General features: G+C 35.0%; 1 protein-coding gene across 1 annotated transcript in view; it reads right to left on the bottom strand.

The window, feature by feature from the left end:
* The window catches only part of fras1 (Fraser extracellular matrix complex subunit 1), a 179531-nt gene that overhangs the window by 93098 nt on the left and 62452 nt on the right, over positions 1-23981 (bottom strand). Inside the window, exons 6-13 of the mRNA XM_058069762.2 lie at positions 22907-23040; positions 21706-21789; positions 21525-21626; positions 20158-20349; positions 19478-19567; positions 18828-18975; positions 12461-12604; positions 10659-10805 (exon numbers count right to left, since the gene is read on the bottom strand). Coding sequence (XP_057925745.2) covers positions 10659-10805; positions 12461-12604; positions 18828-18975; positions 19478-19567; positions 20158-20349; positions 21525-21626; positions 21706-21789; positions 22907-23040 — 1041 coding nt within the window. The remainder of the gene's footprint in view (positions 1-10658; positions 10806-12460; positions 12605-18827; positions 18976-19477; positions 19568-20157; positions 20350-21524; positions 21627-21705; positions 21790-22906; positions 23041-23981) is intronic.

The following is a 23981-nucleotide window of genomic DNA, read 5'->3' on the forward strand; positions in this document are numbered from 1 at the left end:
TCTTCCTACTCCTTTTAGACATGTGGAACTGGGAACTGATTGTGGGATGTACTCAAATGGAATAAAACCATTCCCATTCCCATTACCATTCCCATTACCATTCCCATTACCATTCCCATTACCATTCCATGACGTTCTGGATCCTGAATATGTGAGTCGGGAGTCGTGTAATTATTTCGAGGGACATTTAGAGTAAGACGAGGAAGCCCACCCCCGGAGTTCACAGGTTAAGCCAACATGTTGAGGAGCATGATGTTCCTCATGGTCTTTATCATGAATTCATTCCTCTCATGCATTTGAAGACGACTTGCGAGCCGCCAAAGCCCAGCTTATCCAAACAAGCTGCTTAGCTTCCGTCAGGCTTATGGAAATGTTGGAATATTCAATTAGTTGGAATCCACTTTCTAGCCGGCTATTTTTAGTTCCGAGCCACTTCCAGCTCATCTCGCGCATGAGACTACCTCATGATTACCTCATGATGACCTCATGAAGTCCACGTCATCACGGGACATCCTCAATGTCAAAGTAGGCATCGAGTTGACAAAAATGGCCGACAGTATGGTTGACATGGCTCTCATGCCATCATGAGGTTTTTCTCATCATGCTGTTGTCTCCAAAATATCCACTTTTCTCATCCAACATTTCCCTCTCATGATAATGTTCCCACCATGATAATCTCATGGTGGTCTCTTCTCATACTTTGATTCCTATCTCAGACTTTTGCTGCTCTTTCTCATATATCTTCTCAGACTCATCATCTCCTGTTATAATGTGTTTTTCTCTTCTCATGATAATCTCATGGTGACTCCTGTCCCTGAGAATCTCATGGTGTTCTCATTCTTTGAAGCTCTCTTTTCTCATGGTGGTCTCATGACGCTACGATTCACTCTTTTCTCCCAATCATCCCTTCTCATGATGTGTTTTCTCATAGCTGCCACAAATTTTTTTTCACATGATAATCTCATGGCGAATCCTGTCCCGGAGAGTCTCAGGGTGTTCTCATTGTTTGAAACACTCTTTTCTCATGGTAGTCTCATGGCTCTATGATTCTCGACTACAATGCTCATGATACACTTTTCTCCCAATCATCTCTTCTCATGACGTGTTTTCTCATAGCTGCCACTAATTTCTTTTCTCATGATAATCTCATGGTGACTCCTGTCCCCGAGAATCTCATGGTGTTCTCATTCTTTGAAGCTCTCCCTCATGATAGTCTCGTGGCGCTATGATTCACTCCCAATTATTTCTTCTCATGATGTGTTTTCTCATAGCTGCCACTAATTTTTTTTTCACATGATAATCTCATGGCGATTCCTGTCCCCAAGAGTCTCATTGTGTTCTCATTTTTTGAAGCTCTCTTGAAGCTCTCTCTCATGATAGTATCATGACGCTATGATTCACTCTTTTCTCCCAATCATCTCTTTTCATGATGTGTTTTCTCATAGCTGCCACTAATTTCTGTTCTCATGATATGAGATATATCGGTATATATATGATATGACATGGTGTTCTCATTCTTTGAAGCTCTCTTTTCTCATGATGGTCTCATGGCACTATGATTCTACTACCATGCTCATGATACACTTTTCTCCCAAACATCTCTTCTCATAGCTGCCACTAATTTCTTTTCTCATGATAATCTCATGGTGACTCCTGTCCCTGAGAATCTCATGGTGTTCTCATTCTTTGAAACTCTCTTTCCTCATGATGGTCTCATGACGCTATGATTCACTCTTTCCTCCCAATCATCTCTTCTCACAAAGCTGTCATGACGCTCTCGTCTCATGACGCCCTCGTCTCATGATGGTCTCATCTCCATCTCATCTCCCTGGGCTTCTCTCGCTCCCTCTCTCTCAGGAGCAATGTGCATCGTCATGTCTCTTGTTCCGCGTCCAAAGGTCTCTCTCGTTTCTCTTCAGGCACTTTTCTTTAGTTGGCTCCACTCTTCCATTTTTTTGTCTTCTCATCCTCCTCCTCATTTTCTCAGCGCGCTGAGGATCCAGTGCGGGTTCGTGATGCATTTGATGAAACACTAAGTATTTCATTCCGAGCCGCACGGAGCGTCTGGATACATATTGTATCGCCTCAGTGGACCGTGTATTAATGTTTCCAGTTGATTCTCAGCTTGTTTAGTAATGAATGTTGCATTTGCCTTCCGTCGTCTTTAAGTTGATGTATTTCCACATGCATCATTTATGTCTGCACGCTGCAGCATCGGATGGTCTACGAGGGGGATTACACGTCCTTCTACGCCCCCCTTTCGCAGGGAACCAATTTCTGGAAGGCAAAACTTATCAGCATGTGTAATCCTAGTAGGCTAAAAGCGCCACCCCCGGCGCTAACCCCCACCCAGTCCCCCCCTCCCCGCCGCCCCAGGGCTGTGCATGACCTGGGATGAGCTCGAGATGAGTGCATCGTCACACTGGTGCCGCATACGATATAATCTTGCTAACGGGACGGGTGAGGACACGCGATTACCAGCTCCCCCCCCCCACCCCCCCCCAATGCATGAATGTCCTGTAATAAGATCAGGGCTGCAGGTATTAAAGCCAGCACAGACAAAGCGGCTTTGCCATAATAATAATAATCATCATCATCATCATCACCATCATTATGTTTATTTTCCTCACATGGGATCAACTTTTTTTTCCTGGTCAATTCCTTGTTAGGAAGAAAGTAATCCCTCGCTACTTCGGACTTCACGAGCTCGGTTTTTCAAGAATATGCTAAGAAGAATTATGGCTACTATATTGGGTAATATGAATGTAAAAGTGACTATAGGGGTGCTATTTCATGTCTAGAGGTTTCTAATAATGTTACAATCCATTTTATTTATTTATTTATGTCTACTATATTGGGTAATATGAGTGTAAAGATGACTATAGGGGTGCTATTTCATGTCTAGAGGTTTCTAATGATATTACAACCCAGTTTTTTTAGGGGTGCTATTTCATGTCCAGAGGTTTCTAATTGTGTTACAACACAGTTTTTTTCTTTAATTATGTCTAATATGTTGGGTAATACAAGTGTAAAGGTCACTATAGGGGTGCTATTTCATGTCTAGAGGTTTCTAATAGTGTTACAACCCATTTTTCCCTTTAATTATGTCTACTTTATTGGGTAATATGAGTGTAGAGATGACTATAGGGGTGCTATTTCATGTCCAGAAGTTTCTAATTGTGTAACAACCCAGTTTTTTTCTTTAATTATGTCTACTATATTGGGTAATACAAGTGTAAAGGTGATTATAGGGGTGCTATTTCATGTCTAGAGGTTTCTAATGATATTAAAACCCAGTTTTTTTCTTTAATTATGTCTACTATATTGGGTAATATGAGTGTAGAGATGACTATAGGGGTGCTATTTCATGGCTAGAGGTTTCTAATTGTGTTACAACCCAGCTTTTTCTTTAATTATGTCTACTATATTGGGTAATACAAGTGTAAAGGTGACTATAGGGGTGCTATTTCATGTCTAGAGGTTTCTAATGATATTAAAACCCATTTTTTTTCTTTAATTATGTCTACTATGTTGGGTAATATGAGTGTAGAGATGACTATAGGGGTGCTATTTCATGTCTAGAAGTTTCTAATGATGTTACAGCTCATTTTTTCTTTAATTATGTCTACTATATTGGGTAATACGAGCGTTAATATGACTATAGGGGTGCTATTTCATGTATTATTATGTACATTCTAATAATGTTACAACCCAGTTTGTTCCTCTAATTGTGTCTAGTATTTGAGTAATGCAACTGTAAAGATGATATAGGGGTGCTATTTCATGTCTATAGGCTTCTAATAATGTTACAACCCATTGTTTTCTTTAATTATGTCTGCTATGTTGGGTAATATGAGTGTAAAAATTACTATAGGGGTGCTATTTCATGTCTAGAGGTTTCTAATAATATTACAACCCACTTCTTTCTTTAATTATGTCTACTATGTTGGGTACTATGAGTGTAAAGATGACTATAGGCTACTAAAAATGTTATTTTGAATTATAATAGCCAATTGCTGAAAACAAACCGGACCGTGATCTTAATACGGAGGCGTACTCCAAACCGTGACTCCTTGGGTCCACCCCCCGATAAAAAAGCTATTTTTTCCCTTGTTTTGAATAAACCAAGAGACTGTCAACTGTCACACTCAGAAAGAAAGTGAAACGCAAACAAAAGTAGGCAACCCGTCACGCTACGTAATTCACCCAGTCTGGCTTCGCCGAGGCCGACACCGGAGTGCCAAGAAACACAAAATGAGTCTCCCCCGTTCGTCTGCAGCGAATACGCCCCCCCCCCCCCCCACTGTGGGGGTTCCAGACGCAGTTTTACAAGTCTGGATGTGTTTTATGTTTTTCGATGTGCCTCACCTGCGGCCGCTTCCTCCCTCTCACCTGTGTAGCAACATGTGTAGCAGCGGCCTAATTACAGCCTTCATGACGATGATGATGATGCGCTACACTTGCCACGGTGTAATTAGGGAGGGGGGGCGGGGGGGGGGGGATTTGTGGAATAACTTGCCGCCATGTTGCTGCTGCTTCAGCGTGGGCAGCCGGGAAAAAGAGGAAGCAACATTACGGGAATGAAAGCTTTGCAAAGCAAACAGCTGGAGGGATAAGTCCAAATGTTCTACTGTAATACTGTAATACTGTAATACTGTAATACTGTAATACTCTAACCTCATTTCTTTCTTTGCCTGAACTCTGTACTTCTTACTTTAGCTGGCTGAAATGAGAGTTAAAGTGGACATGTTTGAAAATTCATTTTTTTGGGTCATTTTTGTTGTCTCTTGCAGCTGTTGCAGTGTAAAGATGACTATAGGGGTGCTATTTCATGTCCAGAGGTTTCTAACGATATTACAACCCAGTTTTTTTCTTTAATTATGTCTACTATATTGGGTAATACAAGTGTAAAGATGACTATAGGGGTGCTATTTCATGTCTAGAGGTTTCTAATGATGTTACAAGCCAGTTGTTTCTTTAATTATGTCTACTATATTGGGTAATATGAGTGTAAAGATGACTATAGGGGTGCTATTTCATGTCTAGAGGTTTCTAACGATATTACAACCCAGTTTTTTTCTTTAATTATGTCTACTATATTGGGTAATACAAGTGTAAAGATGACTATAGGGGTGCTATTTCATGTCTAGAGGTTTCTAATGATATTAAAACCCAGTTTTTTTCTTTAATTATGTCTACTATATTGGGTAATACAAGTGTAAAGATGACTATAGGGGTGCTATTTCATGTCCAGAGGTTTCTAACGATATTACAAGCCATTTTTTTTCTTTAATTATGTCTACTATATTGGGTAATACAAGTGTAAAGATGACTATAGGGGTGCTATTTCATGTCTAGAGGTTTCTAATGATATTAAAACCCAGTTTTTTTCTTTAATTATGTCTACTATATTGGGTAATACAAGTGTAAAGACGACTATAGGGGTGCTATTTCATGTTTAGAGGTTTCTAATGATATTACAAGCCAGTTTTTTATTTAATTATATCTACTATATTGGGTAATATGAGTGTAAAGATGACTATAGGGGTGCTATTTCATGTCTAGAGGTTTCTAATGATATTACAAGCCAGTTTTTATTTAATTATATCTACTATATTGGGTAATATGAGTGTAAAGATGACTATAGGGGTGCTATTTCATGTCTAGAGGTTTCTAATGATATTACAAGCCAGTTTTTATTTAATTATATCTACTATATTGGGTAATATGAGTGTAAAGATGACTATAGGGGTGCTAGTTCATGTCTAGAGGTCTCTAATGATATTACAAGCCAGTTTTTTCTTTAATTATGTCTACTATATTGGGTAATATGAGTGTAAAGATGACTATAGGGGTGCTATTTCTTGTCTAGAGGTTTCTAATGATAAAAAAAACATTCCAAGCCAGTAGTTAGAATTAATTTATATTTTTTTGTGCGTCTTGAAAAAATCTATTGTTGTGTAAACAATTGTTGTCACGTCAGCTGGAGATGCCGCTTGTTTACGTGGACAACGGACACAACGGACGTATCATAAATTCCCCTAAAGAAAGCCGTCTCCATGACAACCAACTCCTTCTCCTTCTATCTTTAACGCGCCGACATTGTTTCCCGTATTTACTGCCGTCATGAGACGAGGTGAGGACAACACCAGGGAGGTCTACACGGATCTTCCAGGTGGTCCTGGTCCTCTGCCAAGATAAACTGTTATCTTCTGTGTGGTGGGATTTTTTTTTTTTTTATGCCAAAACCTTCCTATAACAGCCGTGAGCACATTTAAACCTTTTTTCCTCAAATTCTTCAGCAGGTCCGAGGCATAACAAATGCATGACTCGGGACTTCTGCAAGGCTTTTGTACGCCGTGAAAAGCTAGATGGGCTGAGGAAGATTTTTTTTTTCTTGTCAGAGTAAAAAAGTGCTAGCATGCTCGGAGGGGGGGCTGAAATCCCCCCATCCTTTCAACGACATTCTAATAATCGTGACATTATTCCCATAATATTATATTATTTTTTTCCCAACCTAATTTTATAAACATTTGCCGCAAAAAAACTCTAATATTTTATGTATCATACTATATTTATCGTACTAAAATTATTTTTCCTCATAAAATAAATTATTTTTCATTAGATTATGGCTTTAAAATTATATGTTAATTCTTTAATATTTCAGCTTCATGGTACTAAAATGACAATATTATTTCTTCATAATATTATGGGTTAAAAAAAACTCTAATATTATATATATATATATGTTATAAAATTATATAATATAATTTTAATTATAACATAAAATTACAACTTTAATTTTTGTAAATTTTCTTTTTGGAATTTTAGTATTTTATTCCCATAATATTAAGACTTTTTGCCCAAGCTAATTTTGCCAAAAAATGCAACTTTTGTTCCTGATAATATTATGATTTAAAACATATTTTAATATAAATTCAATATAAATTACATATTTTGCTTCTATGTCACCTTTTATTTTTGTTGTTTTTAATTTCCAATTAATTCATCTTCTTGTTCATTTTCTTTTAATAATCGTGACATTATTCCGATAATATTATTGTTATTATGGTACTAAAATGACAATATTTTTCCTCATAAAATTACAACTTTCTCATTGGATTATGGCTTTAAAATAATATGTTAATTCTTTAATATTTCAGGTTCATGGTACTAAAATGACAATATTTTTTCTTCATAATATTACGGGTTTATTAATATAATATTATATATATCGTACTAAAATGACGTTATTTTTCCTCCTAAAATTATTCTTTTTCATTACATTATGGATTTAAAATAATATGTTAATTCTTTAATAGTTCAGCTTTATGGTACTAAAATGACAATATTTTTTCTTCATATTACGGGTTTATTCATGTACAATTATTATTATTTCTGTTATTCTTTTGAGTTAATTCTCTTCAAATTATAAAATTATAGCTATTTTTAGCATTTGTGTTGTCATATTTTTCAATTTTATTTTTCAACGGTTTCATTTTTCTTCTTGTAAATTTGCTACTTGTTATTATGACTATCAGATGGGGGGGGGGTGGAATCCCCCCCATCCTCTCAACGACATTCATTACGGTGTGAAATTGAGCTGCACGAACAATCGGGGTCGTAATGGCCGCCCCTCTTTTCTTTCCCGGCCAACAGTCACAGCTGGTCTTCCGTGCGGGAACGCGGCCAGAACACATTAGCATATTAGCATAGCATGCACGCTGTTATTTATTGGTCCTGGCTGGAGGGCAGTAAGAGACCTCGAAGGTAGATTGCTTGATTAATTGTTACGCGGGAAAGAGAAAACTCGTCTCCGGCCTGGCGAAGGTTATAAAGGATTGATCCTCTTCCCATTTTCCTTTTCCTTTTCCTTTTCCTTTTCCTTTTCCGTGGTTTGCGCTCGCAAAAACACACAATAAACACAAGAGAAATGAGATTCCGAGCAGTAAAGTACTCAACGCTGGGAGGTCTTGCAAAAAGTGAGGCCAACTCGGAGGCCAAAACTGCAGCAAGAAGCGGCAAAATAGAGATAATTTCCAGTGAACGGAGCGAGGTTCCAAAAGTTCGAGATGTTAGCGTGTCAGTAATTTTGGCGCCTCGTCAGGTAAACAGAAAACATAAGCAAATACTGGACCAAAATAATCCCTAAAAGTGCTGAAAAATACGACAGCATAAAGCGAGTAAAGCGGATGGAGTGAGGTTCCAGAAGATTGGAAAATTAGCATGTCAATAATTTAATTTTGGCCACTTGTAAAGTAAACTCAACCTAAGCATAAATACTTGAACAAAATTTCATGACCACATAAAGAATGTATAGTGGATGGAGTGAGGTTCCAGAGGTATGGAAAGTTAGCATGTCGATACTGTCATATTGGCCACTTGTGAAATAAATGCAACCAAAATCACGTAAGCATAAATAGTCCATAAAAGTGGTGAATAATCTTTTGAACAAAGTTTCATGGCCGCATAAAGCATGTAAAGCAGATGGAGTGAGGTTCCAGAAGATTGGAAAGTTAGCGCGTCAATACTGTAATTTTGGCCACTTGTGAAGTAAACTCAACCAAAGCATAAATAATCCATAAATGTGGTGAAAAATCTTTTGAACAAAATTTCATAATTGATAAAGCATGTACATCGGATGGAGTGAGGTTCCAGAGGTTTGGAAAGTTAGCGCGTCAATACTGTAATTTTGACCACTTGTGAAGTAAACTCAACCTAAGCATAAATACTTGAACAAAATTTCATGACCACATAAAGAATGTATAGTGGATGGAGTGAGGTTCCAGAGGTATGGAAAGTTAGCATGTCGATACTGTCATATTGGCCACTTGTGAAATAAATGCAACCAAAATCACGTAAGCATAAATAGTCCATAAAAGTGGTGAATAATCTTTTGAACAAAGTTTCATGGCCGCATAAAGCATGTAAAGCAGATGGAGTGAGGTTCCAGAAGATTGGAAAGTTAGCGCGTCAATACTGTAATTTTGGCCACTTGTCAAGTAAACTCAACCAAAGAATAAATAATCCATAAATGTGGTGAAAAATCTTTTGAACAAAATTTCATGACCGCATAAAGCATGTTAAACGGATGGAGTGAGGTTCCAGAAGATCGGAAAATTAGCGTGTCAATAATTTAATTTTGGCCACCTGTGAAGTAAACTCAACCAAAGCATAAATAATCCATAAATGTGGTGAAAAATCTTTTGAACAAAATTTCATGACCGCATAAAGAATGTATAGCAGATGGAGTGAGGTTCCAGAGGTATGGAAAGTTAGCATGTCGATACTGTCATTTTGGCCACTTGTGAAATAAACGCAACCAAAATCACACAAGCATAAATAATCCGTAAATGTGGTGAAAAATCTTTTGAACAAAATTTTATGACGGCATAAAGCATGTAAAGCGGATGGAGTGAGGTTCCAGAAGATTGGAAAGTTAGCGCGTCAATAATTTAATTTTGGCCACTTGTGAAGTAAACTGAACCTAAGCATAAATAATCCATAAATGTGGTGAAAAATCTTTTGAACAAAATTTCATAATTGATAAAGCATGTACATTGGATGGAGTGAGGTTCCAGAGGATTGAAAGTTAGCGTGTCAATACTGTAATTTTGGACACTTGAGAAGTAAACATAACCAAAATCACGCAACCATAAATAATCCATAAATGTGGTGAAAAATCTTTTGAACAAAATTTCAGGACAGGGCTGTCCTATCTAGTCTTTGATCTTGACAAGGTGGGCTTTGAGCTGTCCTACCAAGTATTTTATAATGACGGGGACAAACTTAAGCTGTAGTATCAATTGGATCTTTAACTAGATCAGATATGGGCTGTCCTATCTAGTCTTCAAACTTGACTAGGTAAGCCTTGAGCTGTCCTACCAAGTATTTTATAATGACGGGAGGGACTTAAGCTGTAGTATCAATTGGATCTTTGACAAGATCGGACGTGGGCTGTCCTATCTAGTCTTTGATCTTGACTAGGTAGGCCTTCAGCTGTCCTACCAAGTATTTTATAATGACGGGGAGGGACTTAAGCTGTACTATGAATTGGATCTTTGAATAGATCGAATGTGGGCTGTCCTATCTAGTCTTTGATCTTTTGAGCTGTCCTACCAAGTATTTTATACTGATGGGGAGGGACTTAAATTGTAGTATCAATTGGATCTTTGACTACTGTATCAGATGTGGGCTGTCCTATCTAGTTTCTGATCATGACAAGGTAGGCCTTGAGCTGTCCTACCAAGTATTTTATAATGACGTTGGAGGGACTTAAGCTGTAGTATCAATTGGATCTTTGATGAGATCGAATGTGGGCTGTCCTATCTAGTCTTTGATCTTTTGAGCTGTCCTACCAAGTATTTTATAATGACGGGGGAGGGACTTAAGCTGTACTAGCTAGGTTTTGATCACGACTAAGTAGGCCTTGTGCTGTCCTACCAAGTATTTTATCGTGACGAGGTAGAACTTGAGCTGTCCTAGCTAGTTTTTTTTATCACGACTAGGTAGGCCTTGACCTGTCCTATCAAGTGAAGCCACAACTGGACTGAATCAAACAAGTAGGAGAACTCATGTAGAGTTCAATTACCCTCCATCCTACCAAGTCTGGTACCTCATGAAACAATTAAAAAAAAAAAAAAAAAAAAGCCACTCACGGCGGCAGTGTCGGTTGTGGTCCTGATAGGTTCCAGCGGGACAGGAAGTCAGGCACTGGCTGCCGTCGGCGCTCAGCAGGGGCCGCTGGAGGCTGCAGGACTGGCAAGACCACCTGCTGGAGCAGATGGTGCAGGATGATGGGCAGGCTGGAGGGACGAGAGAGAAAGAGACAGATGAAAAAAAAAGGAGAAACCTCGAGTGGAATCCAAAAAGGCTGCTAATGCACAAAAACATCCACTCAATGATGGTGCGGTTAACTTCTTTTTACACTTGTAAGAAGTATCCATGTGTAAGATGACGGCCAGTTCAGCATCGGCCTCTTTCATAAAGTTTTATGGCACATTTAAAATCGACTTTTTCATAGGTTTGTCTGCCGCCCCCGCCCCCCCCGCACCCCCCTCCCCCACCCGTCACAGCCCAAAGCAATATATGAAATTTACTAGTCAACAAAGTTTCTGGAAAGTTCACCTTTTTTTTTTTTTTTATTGATCCAGTTTTTTTTTACCCAACACCTGAGCTGCAGTATACAGTATTTCAGAGCTGACATTTACCCTTAAAAAAAGTACAATAAATAAATAAATAAATACATCACGGTGGTCTGAGATGAAGTACTTGCTGCGTGAGGAATAAAGTGATGGACTTTCAACATCAACAAAAAAATAACTTTATTTATATATTTACACACTCACGGCCATGCATTCATTTCCCCCTCTCATAGTATACATGAGAGGGGGATGATTATAAATTACAGCTATTTTTTTTAGCATTTCTGCTGTCATATTTTTCAATTTTATTTTTCATCCCTTTCATTTTCATCTTCTTGTAAATTTGCTACTTGTTATTATGACTTTTTTTTCCATAATGTCGCTAGCCGGCTAGTAGCTAGCTGGTGTGGTGTGATGAGGTGTCACTACGCCTGTGACGTAGTTCTTTGGTGTAACAATGTTAAAATAAAATAAAATAAAATAAAATAAAATAAAATAAAATAAAATAAAATAAAATAAAATAAAATAAAATAAAATAAAATAAAATAAAATAAAATAAAATAAAATAAAATAAAATAAAATAAAATAAAATAAAATAATGTGGCTGTAGCTTGGTTAATATTTATCTGTTTTGCATCACATGACCATTTACGCTCGGCAAGCCCCGGCCGGCACTTTAGCGGCGGATGTTAGCCGCTATGTTCTCACGTTTGCAAACGTTTTCCTGTCTGATAGTTTTACGGCGCCGCTGTTTACGGCCTAATGAGTTGTGGCGCGCAATAAAAAGTCAAGCCGGCGAGGAGAACGGGGGTCAATGAGGTGGGAGGGCGGTCGAGAAAAGCGGGAAGCCTCTGCGGCGTGGCGTGGCGTGGTGGTGGCGGCGCTGGTGGGGGTCAAGGTGAACGGTTAACAGCGGGCTGAAATATATATATATATATATATATATATATATCCGGTGATGTAGCGTCTCTGCCGCCCGCCCCGCCTCCGCCCCCCTCGGCCGAGTTGAATTGTGGAGTCAAAAGTTTAATGTGTTTAAAATTGCTGCTCATCGGAGGTTAACTGCAATTACGCTCTCTGCGGCGTTCGATGCATAATTGAAGGGCACGGCTTCAACCGAGCGTGATGGCGGCCATATTAAGTGCCGATTTTAATAAGCATTTATGCATATTCATCATTTGCTGATATGATATGTGACGCTGCTTATGCAAAAAAAAAAAATTACCTCACAGACGCATGACGCAAAACAACACTATATTAAAATGTTACCCAGCATACCTTGCTGGTTCCAAGCTCTAGATCAGCACATAGTGTACCTGCACAGGCGCCGTCGTCAGGGAAGAAGCCATCAGGACACGAGGGCAGGCAGCGCCCCAAGTGGAGGACGGCTTTGGGGTCCTTGCAGCTCCCGCAGTGGTCAGGAGTCCCGGTACAGGACTGGCAGTCTGCGTGACACGGAACTGGAAAAGAAATGTCAAGTTCTTGACTTCCTGACCTGGAAGACGTCACGTTTGACAAAACAATAGCAGATCTTCAAAGCTCTCATGGAGACCTTTAATTTGACGTATGACTCAAGGTGGCTCGATACTAGTTGAGTTTTGACCCCCGACACTGGTGAACTTTGACCTCAGAGGTCAATGGCCACCAAAAACTATTCATCATAGCAGCTACCTAACTTGAAATAAAACATAAACAATACAAATTCCTCCATTGTTCTTAAATCCTCATTGAATGTTAAAAAATAACCGAGCACTTTGGCACTCGAGCACTTTAATACTGTACTTAAACACTTTAGTACTCCAGCACTTTAATACCTAAACACTTAGTACTCAAGCACTTTGATACTGTACCTAACACTTTAGTACTCAACAAGCACTTTAATACTCTACCTACACACTTTAGTACTCAAGTACTTTAATACCTAAACACTTTAGTACTCAAGCACTTTAATACTGTACCTAAACACTTTAGTACCCAAGCACTTTAATACTGTACCTAACACTTTGGTAGTCAAGCACTTTAATATTTACCTAAACACTTTAGTACCCAAGCACTTTAATACTGTAACTAACACTTTGGTTAGTCAAGCACTTTAATATTTACCTAAACACTTTAGTACTTGAGCACTTTAGTACTGTACCTAAACACTTTAGTAGTCAAGCACTTTAATACTGTACCTAAACACTGTAGTACTCAAGCACTTTAATACTGTACGTAACTTTAGTACTCCAGCTCTTTAATACTGTACCTAGACACTTTAGTAGTCAAGCACTTTAATACTGTACCTAAACACTGTAGTACTTCAGCACTTCAATACCTAAACACTTTAGTACTCAAGCACTTTAATACTGTACCTAAACACTTCAGTACTCAAGCACTTTAATACCAAAACACTTTCGTACTCAAGCACTTTAATACTGTAGTACTCAAGCACTTTAATACTGTAACTAACTTTAGTACTCCAGCACTTTAATACTGTACCTAAACACTTAAGTACTCCAGCACTTTAATACCTAAACACTCTAGTACTCAAGCACTTAAATACCGAAACACTTTAGTACTCAAGCACTTAAATACTGTACCTAAACATTTTAGTACTTCAGCACTTTAATACCTACACATTTTAATACTCAAGCACTTCAATACCTAAACACTTTAGTACTCAAGCACTTTGATACCTAAACACTTTAGTACTCAAGCACTTTAATACTGTACTTAAACACTTTAGTACTCCAGCACTTTAATACTGTACCTAAACACTTTAGCACTCAAACACTTTAATACTGTACTTAAACACTTTAGTACTCAAGCACTTAAATACTTAAACACTTTAGTACTCAAGCACTTAAATACTGTACCTAAACACTTTAGTACTTCAGCACTTTAATACCTAAACACTTTAATACTCAAGCACTTTAATACCTAAACACTTTAGTACTCAAGCACTTAAATATCGAAACACTTTAGTACTCCAGCACTTTAATACTGTACCTAAACACTTTAGCACTCAAGCACTTTAATACTGTACTTAAACACTTTAGTACTCCAGCACTTTAATACCCAAACATTTTAGTACTCAAGCACTTAAATACTTAAACACTTTAGTACTCAAGCACTTAAATACTGTACCTAAACACTTTAGTATTTCAGCACTTTAATACCTAAACACTTTAATACTGAAGCACTTTAATACCTAAACACTTTAGTACTCAAGCACTTAAATACCGAAACACTTTAGTACTCAAGCACTTTAATACTGTACCTAAACACTTTAGTACTCAAGCACTTTAATACTGCACCTAACTTTAGTACTCCAGCACTTTAATACTGTACCTAAACACTTTAGCAGTCAAGCACTTTAATACTGTACTTAAACACTTTAGTACTCCAGCACTTTAATACCCAAACATTTTAGTACTCAAGCACTTATATACTGTAGTACTCTGTAGTACTCAAGCACTTTAATACTCAAGCACTTAAATATCGAAACACTTTAGTACTCAAACACTTTAATACTGTATCCAGACACTGTAGTACTCAAGCACTTTAATACTGTACCTAACTTTAGTACTCCAGCACTTTAATACTGTACCTAAACACTTGCATAATGCATAATTGTGGAGAAATGTCATGAACGGTAGAATCGGAATTTCAAGGCAGATCATTATAAGCAGCTGGTGCCAAACGTATAAATCCAGCAGGATATTGCCGCTACGGAGGAAAGATATTATTGAAAGCGGAATCCATCTTTGTTTGGCCATGAAGGAGCGCCACAGGAACCGGAAGAGTTGACGAAGGTGCAACGAGGATTCGGAAACTCCGACAACAAACGGCGGCGTTGGGGCCCTAATTAGGTCTCGTTGAACAGGAAAGCCCCGCAAGTCCCTTTGAAAGCTCGGTGTTGAAAGAAAGAACTCATGAAAGCAAATAAGCAAAGCTAATAATTATTCAAGCTAGAGGCTGGATAATAATAATAATAATAATAAGAAGAAGAATTAGCGAGCGGCGTATTTATACCAGCAAATGTACGCGTTTAGTTAGCTTGCGCGGTGAAAGTGACGGATCGCTACTCATTTTTTTTATTCACGGAATTTTGCCCCGAAGCCACAACTTGATTGCTTTATAGCGAGCGGCCTACCGAGGGAACCTGCGAATGCGGAATTATTATTATTATTATTATTATTATTATTATTATTATTATTATTATTACTGTCCGCCGGCCTTGATGGCACGCTTGGAACCTCTCATGCTGGACCCCCCCCCCCACACACACACACCCCCATGGGAAAAATGCAAATGGAATACATGCTTTCCATTATTAAGTTATTATATTAAATTATTAATTATTATAAAATATAAAAAATGTTTATAAAATAAAATAATATTTTTTTAAATTAAATTTACAATTATTTTTAGAAATAAAATAATATTTTTATAATATAGTTAATAGTATAATATAGTTCGATATATATATATAGTTATATAATATATATTTATGTTGTACTATATAATATATATTTGTGTATGTTGTGGTATATAGTATATATTTGTTTATGTTGTAGTATATAATACATATTTGTTTATGTTGTGGTATATAATATATATTTATGTTGTACTATATAATATATATTTGTGTATGTTGTGGTATATAGTATATATTTGTTTATGTTGTAGTATATAATATCTATTTATGTTGTATTATATAATATATATTTGTTTATGTTGTACTATATAATATATATTTGTGTATGTTGTGGTATACAGTATATATTTGTTTATGTTGTAGTATATAATATATATTTGTGTATGTTGTGGTATATAATATATATTTATGTTGTACATTATAATATATATATATTTGTGTATGTTGTGGTATATAATATATATTTGTGTATGTTGTAGTATATAGTACATAGTATTGTTTATGTTGTAGTATAGACTATATATTTTTGTATGTTGTAGTACATAATATATATTTGTTTATGTTGTGGTATATAATATATATTTCTGTATGTTGTGGTATAAAATATATAGTATTGTTTATGTTGTGGTATATAATATCAATTTGTTTATGTTGTAGTATATAATATATATTTGTGTATGTTGTAGTATATAATATATATTTGAGCCGTCACAATATCAATATGTTATACTTTAAATGTATCTTTTCACAAAAAGCTGTTTTTTCCCTTATTTTTTTTAGTTGGGAACTGAAATTTTCCTGAAACTTACCTACGTTCTACTGCTGATTATTAAAGAAATACAATTCCCGCCCTTTCCAACGTACAGTACATGACGTTACTTTCCCTCCATGACCATCCTGATGTCCTTGGCCATGTTGTACTGAGCAGCCACCTCGAAGCGGCGATGCGACACAGACATTTTTGTCTGGACTTTCCAAGCGTATGAAACGATGTTTGATGTACGACTTGAGGGAGGTGCTGAGGTTCCACATGCCGAGCAGCCCTCCTCCTCCCCCGAGGACAATTATTTTTTTTTTGGGGGGGGGGGGGGGTTGTGCGCGTGTCTATCTCCAGCATCTTCTCTCTCTGCTCGCTTTTATTTATCCCGCCGGCTTCTTCTCTCACGCAGTTATTTACACTTTTCCAATAAAGCTCAATGGAGAGGGAGGCGGAGTATACGCACAGAAAAATACAAAAATATTCCAAGGATTCCACGAAGCATCAAAGCGCACGTCTGATGGAAGATGGAGGATTCAGATTTGAAATGAAAAGCCCAAAATTCTCGGTAGGAGGAGAGCTCCGTGGACACCAGCAGGCAGTAATAGATAGGCGCCGGGCGAAAAAACAATCACGCCTCGCTCAAGGCCGCTCCGCACAGCGGCCATCTTATTAGATACGCAATCCAATGATCTGGTTTGGGGGTGTCCAAAGTCATTGGCCCCATTTGCTACAGTATCCAATTACTATTACACAGACAAAAACAGCAGTACTTTTATGAAAATAATGTTTCAGTATTACTGAAAAAAATTGTTAAAATAAAATAAATATAAAAAAAAAAAAAAAAAAAAAAATATAATATTATATATATAATAAAATTATTATTATAATAATTTAATAATAAATATAATAATAATATAACAATATAATAATAATATATATAATAAAAATAATTAGAGAAAAATAGCATTTTTACAGTTAAATTACATTAAGTTATTTTTTTATATCTACAAGGCTAATTATTATTACTGTTTTATTATTAATTTAATTTTAATCAAATAAATAACAAAGTTGAACTATTTAAAGAAAATGAATATTTATTTTCCTTATGAGAAACAAATCAAAACAAAAAAAAAAGACAAAATTTTTGGAAAATCAGACTGCCACAAAGTACGTAATATATTGCGAAAAAAGTCCAAATATTACGATTATCACAGTAATAATAATTATCACAATAAAGATAAATTAAAAATGAATTACAATTAAAACTGAAATAATTTAAACAAAAAAAAACATTTTCTAAAGTTGTCATATAATAAGAATAAAGTCAAAATATTGTGAGAAAACAATGATTACAATAAAAATTTATCAAAAATAAATTAAAAATATTTAAAAAACAAAAAAATACGTATTTTTCTAAATTTGTCATATTATGAGAAACAAGACAAAACAGAAACGAAAGATGCAATTTTGGGAAATTAAGGTCATAATATTTCAATATTTGAATTTTTTCTTCTTGTAATATTTCTAACATCCCATAATATTTCCCGGCACCTAATTTTCCCCAAATGACAGTGTTATTTGTTGTTTTGTTTACTTCTCATAAGAGTATAAAAATATTTCTTTAATGTTTCAACTCTATGCTACAAAAATGACATTTACGATCATAATATTACGGGTTTATTTTTGGAAAATTTTGACTTTTTTCTGGTAATTTTTTTTCCATTTCTGTTGTTGTTTGTTTTGTTTCAACAAGATATTTGGACCTTATTCTTGTAACAGAACTTTTTTTTTGTTTCTCATTATAATACAAATTTTAAAAAAATCTTTACGCTATTAAAATAACTTCATAATTTTACAACTTTTCGTTAAATTTTTTCTCATAATATTTTGACTTTATTTTTCTAAAATGACTGCCGATGTTTACAATTTTTTCTGCTTTTTTAAAAGTTTTTTTTAATTAAATTACATTTTTGAATGTGCCGTGGGCCACAAAAAACTCAGCAAAGTGCCACAAATGGCCCCCAAGCCGCACTTTGGACAGTTGTATGAAAAAACAAACAAACTGTGGTTTAAAATAGAACTTTTCCTGGCTTGGAAGGAAAGTGAAGCGCTTGTCAAAGCTTGTCGAAGCTCAACAAAATAAAAGCCTCCCTTTGAATTATGGGAAAAAAAAAAGAACTCCAGTGATTATTTGTGCTGCATTCGTGTGCATAAATTTGCAGTTTTTGTTGAAATGACCTGCCGAGGCGCTTGTCAATGAGGAGAATCAGCAACTTTACAGTACAAGTTCAGCTAAAAAAAAAAAAAAAACGCACACTCAGCAAATATGTAAAGCTAATCTGAGGGCGTGCGGCGGGGAATTGTGCCGAGCGCACATTCACCGGATCTATAACGGCTCCGATCTCCGGAAAAGCCTCATCATCATTCATCCCGCTGGCTCGTTTGCATAACAAAAAAAGGGCAAGCAGACGAGAGGCTCCCAGCATGCTTTGCGACTCACCTTGCTGACACCGAGGGCAGCATTGTCCCTGCGGGGCGGCGACCAAGGTGCCCGGCGGGCAGGTGGGGCAGGAACGAAGGTAACAGGTCACACGGGCGTCGCGACACTCGCACTCCCTGCAGGGGGCGTCCGTCCAGCGAGCCGCGTCCTGAGGCGGCGAGAGAGACGGGATGGGAATAAAGTCGGAATTTTATGAGAAGATTATTTAAGAAAATTGCTGAAATACTTTTTTTTTTTCAAAAAATTAACTCGAAATGTAATAATATTTTATATTATAATATAATAATATATATAATATTTTTGTAGCATAAAGTTGACATATTAAAGACAAAATATGATATTTTTTTAAGTTATAATGATGTGATAAATAAAATACAGTTAAAAATTTCCTATCAGGTTTTGGGTCCTGCACCGACCAACTTGGGTCCGCGACTCCCATCATTGGGTGCACAGAATTCCCATTCGGAATTCTTATAGAGTCGAAGATCTGGAGGTCTGACTCTGCCAGACTTTCCCTGGAAACCCTCACTGGGGGTCCATTTTGATACTCTTAATTTGCTCCAAAGGATCATCTGGAGTAGATATTCCCGGAATCTACATACTGGATAACGTTTTGGAAACTGGGAAAAGTCGTTAACCAATCAAAGTACCTGGTATGCTTTTCCTTTATGGACGCAGGATGTTTCCCGTGAGGAACACTGCGGGCAGCATGTTCCTGGTTGCTGAACCAGCTCCGATCCCTGGAAAAAGAAAAAAAAATTGCCGTTGGGATTTTCCGAGCAAGCCCACCAAAAAGTCCGCTCCGGTAACAGTGACTATCCGTACGGTCACCTTGCCGGGGTCAATGTTAATGACACTACTCATTAGCAGATTAATTAGATTAATCAGATTAATTGGCTCAATTATATTAAATAGATTAATTGGCTCAATTAGATAAATAGATTAATTAGATTAAATAGATCAATTAGATTAAATAGATCAATTAGATCAATTGGATTAAATAGATTATTAGATTAATTAGATTAAATAGATTAATTAGATTAAATAGATTAAATAGATTAAATAGATTAAATTGATAAATTGGATCAATTAGATTAAATAGATTAAATAGATCAATAAGATCAATTATATTAATTAGATCGATGTGATTAATTAGATCAATAAGATTAATTAGATTAATTATATTAATGAGCATCCCACCCAGGGGGGCATATAGACGACCTCACATTCCTGCAAATATTCCCTGATGCCTTTGAATGCAACACTGATTTCCTAACGAGTTCCCGGAAAAGAAAAGTAAGAAAAATACGTGACGAGGCGAACGCTTTACCTGCGGGCAATCCACGCGTCCGCACTCCGCCTGCCGGCACAGGACCTGACCTCGGCTGCAGGCGCAGAACTCGCAGCCGGCGGCGCTCCACATGTCGCCGTGGTAACGGATCACGCCCTCGTACTGGCAGCTTCCTCGGGCGTCCGCGCACTCGTCGCAGCACTGCTCCGCACGTCTTACTTTGGTCTGGCCCTGCCATAAAAGACTCATATTATTATTATTATTATTGTATTATATATTATATGACAATATTATATTTATATACTATATATAAATATATATTATCTATTTATATAATAATAATATAATTGTACAATAATATTATAAGTCACAACAGCTCAGGGTCGCTCAACCTGCATAAAATAATACATATAAAAGAATAAAAATAAATAAACAATAATAATATAAATATTAAATAATATAATTCATTATTATATTAAATAAATAATAAATTAAATATTATATTAAATAAAATTACATTAAATTAATTAAATGAATATATTTAATAATATAATAATCATATAATAATATAATAATAAATAAAACACTAATATAAATATTAAATAATATAATTCAATAAAATATTAAATAAATAATAAATTAAATACTATATTAAATAATATTAAATAAAATTACATTAAATTAATTAAATAAATATATTAAATACTATAATAATAATAATAATAATAATAATAATCATAATAAATAAAACACAAATATAAATATTAAATCATATACTTAAATAATATACTAAATAAATAATGAATTAAATATTATATTAAATAATATTAAATAAAATTACATTAAATTAATTACATAAATATATTAAATACTATAATAATAATAAATAAAACACAAATAAATAAATAAAAATCAGAAATTCAATTAAGTAAATGAATTATATATAATTACATTAATTAATTACAAATGCATGCATAATAATACAATGCGCTTAAAATATTTCAATGCAAAACCGTAACCAGAAATAACACAAGAGCGATAATAATTGCGGTATTGTCAAACCGCGGCGTTAATTCCGTCTCATATTTCATTCAGCGAGCGCTCCCCCGGCTAACGAGGAAAGAATGCGGACGAAATTGCTTACAAGTGGGAATTAAATGTCAAGCGGCGTGCTCGTCCGACAGAAACAATCCTGCAAGTCTTCCTCTGCAATCCATTTGCAGGCCTTCCATGCACATCCGATGCACGAGGATGAATGTCAATGTGTGTGTGTGTGTGTGTGTGTGTGTGTGTGAGTGTGTGTGTGTGTTGAACCTACTTTGTGAGGACTAATGGCTCTAACAAACATTTGTCATGCGGCTCCCGTTGGAGCGTTTAGGCTCACGTTTGTTTGTGCGTCCGCTCACCTTATCACAGGTGACTGGCTGGCAGGTGAGTGTGTGACATTTAGACTGGCCGCGCTCGCACACGCACGTGGTGCAGGCGTCCTTCCGCCACTGCTCGCCGTTCTGTCAACACACACACACACACACACATTAGAATCCAACACACACACACACACACAGGTGGTGCGGTGAAGTGTCCCACCTGGTACTGCTGGCCAGCTGACAGACACGGGTTGGGGACACACCGGGGACAACACTGGCCGGGCGGGATCACCAAGTTCTCATTCTGGGGGGGGGAGAATGGTGATTCATTCACTCATTCATCATTCATTTTTTATAATATATTTATTTTCATTTATTATCATTTGTGTTTTCATTTTGCATTGTGTATTTTTTTCATTTATTTTTTATTTATTTTATTTTGTATTATTTTATTTATTTTTATTTTTATTTTTATTTTTATTTTTATTTTTATTTTTATTTTTATTTTTATTTTTATTTTTATTTTTATTTTTATTTTTATTTTTATTTTTATTTTTAAATTAAAAATATCTATTTTTATTTTATATTTTTTAAATACATTTGGAATTACAAAATAAAAAGATTTTTAAAATGAAATATATATTTTTAAACATTCTAAAACTATAACTGTAATTATTTTTACACTTTTGCATTTATTTTTAAACTTTAAAAAAGAATTTTAAAAATCATTTTTAAAGACTTTTTTTTAAAGACTATATTTTGTTTTTCTTTTATTTTTACATTTTAAAAATACATTTTTTTAAATTATATGTAAAATATTAAAATTACATACAATCTGTTAAAAACTATTTTAACTAAAAATTATGCATAATATATTATTTTTTGAATTCTAAAACCATATTTGTTATTTATTTATACATTTAATCAATACACTATAAAACATTTTTTAAATTATATGTAAAACATTAAAGTTATTTAAAATACATTGAAACTATTTTTATTTATTTTTATTTTAAAATGTTTTTAAATATATTTTGAATTACAAAATAAAAACTTTGAAAAATGAAACATATATTTTTAAAACTTCTAAAAAAATATAGGTTTTGTTTTTGTAATTATTTTTACACTTAAGCATGTATTTTTAAACTTTAAAAATAATTTAAAAAGACAATGTTAATGTTAAAAATATATATTTTTTAATTGTTATTATTTTCAAACTTTCAAAATAAAAATATAAAAATATATTATATACATACGTAGGTGCGTGTGTATACATATATGTGTCTGTGTATAATAAAAATGCAATAAATGAGCCCGCCTCATGTACACACACAGTACTAAATAAATAAATATGCAGGCTTCACTACACATCTTAAATAGTATCTCAGCCAGCTGGCTGCAAGTCTGACGATGGGACTCACGGGTTTGCAGGCCACTGCCGTACACTCGGCCACCGAGCACCGGACGTCCCCGTTATGGCAAACACACCTGGAGCACCGACTGGGCTGCCATTCCTGGCCGTCCCGGTACACGGAATTCTGCCAGGAACAAGACGCTGACACACGGAGACAAACGGTAAGTGACAGTGAGTCTCGGCTGATGAAGCCACCGATCCATCCACGTATTCCTGAACGCGTCCATCTTTCCGGCCGGTGAGCCAATTAGCGACGAACTGGCAGGTCCCGACAAGGCGGCGCTAGCGCGTCATTAAAACTATTTTTATTTTTTATTTTAGTTTTACATTTTAAAAATACAATATATATTTTTTTGTAATGTGTTAAAAACTATTTTAACAAAAAATTATGTAAATTATTTACTTATTTTTACATGTAATAACTACATTATAAAACATTTTTTAAATTATATGTAAAACATTAAAATAATATATAATACGTTAACACTATTTTAATGTATTTACTTTTAAATTTAGAAAATATTTATACCGTAATAAATAGTTTTCTAAATTTCAAAATAAAAATATAAAAACTTTTACATTTTAAAATGAAAAAAAACGTACAATTTTAAAAATCTCAATTATTTTATTTTGAAATTCAGCAATACAAAATTTTTTTTTACAAATTATTTAAAAATTCTACACTACTTTTTAATTTACATTTTTTTCTTGTTTTTAATTTTGCGATAAAAAAAATGAAATTCTAAACATTAAACCAATTCAAAAGATTTAACATTGCAAATGTAACCATTATAAAATTTCAATTGTCAATTTAAAAATGCTAGCATGCTAATTTTTCTAACGAGTAAATTTCTAAATTTCGGCACAATTTCAGCATTTTTTAAATAATAACTTTTACATTTTAAAATTTAATCAAAAAATGTAAAAAAAATCCAAATTTTTTTAATTTAGAAATTCAGCAATACAATTTTTTTTTAATTTTATTAAAAAATTCTACACATTTTTTTTTCATTTTTATATTTTTTTGTTTTTAATTTTATTTATTTAACATTTAACAAGTGTAACCATTATAAAATTTCATT

This window comes from Doryrhamphus excisus, linkage group LG3 (assembly GCF_037039965.1).
Source record: "Doryrhamphus excisus strain RoL-2023G ecotype Guam linkage group LG3, RoL_Dexc_Guam_v1.1, whole genome shotgun sequence".
NCBI lineage: Eukaryota > Metazoa > Chordata > Actinopteri > Syngnathiformes > Syngnathidae > Doryrhamphus > Doryrhamphus excisus.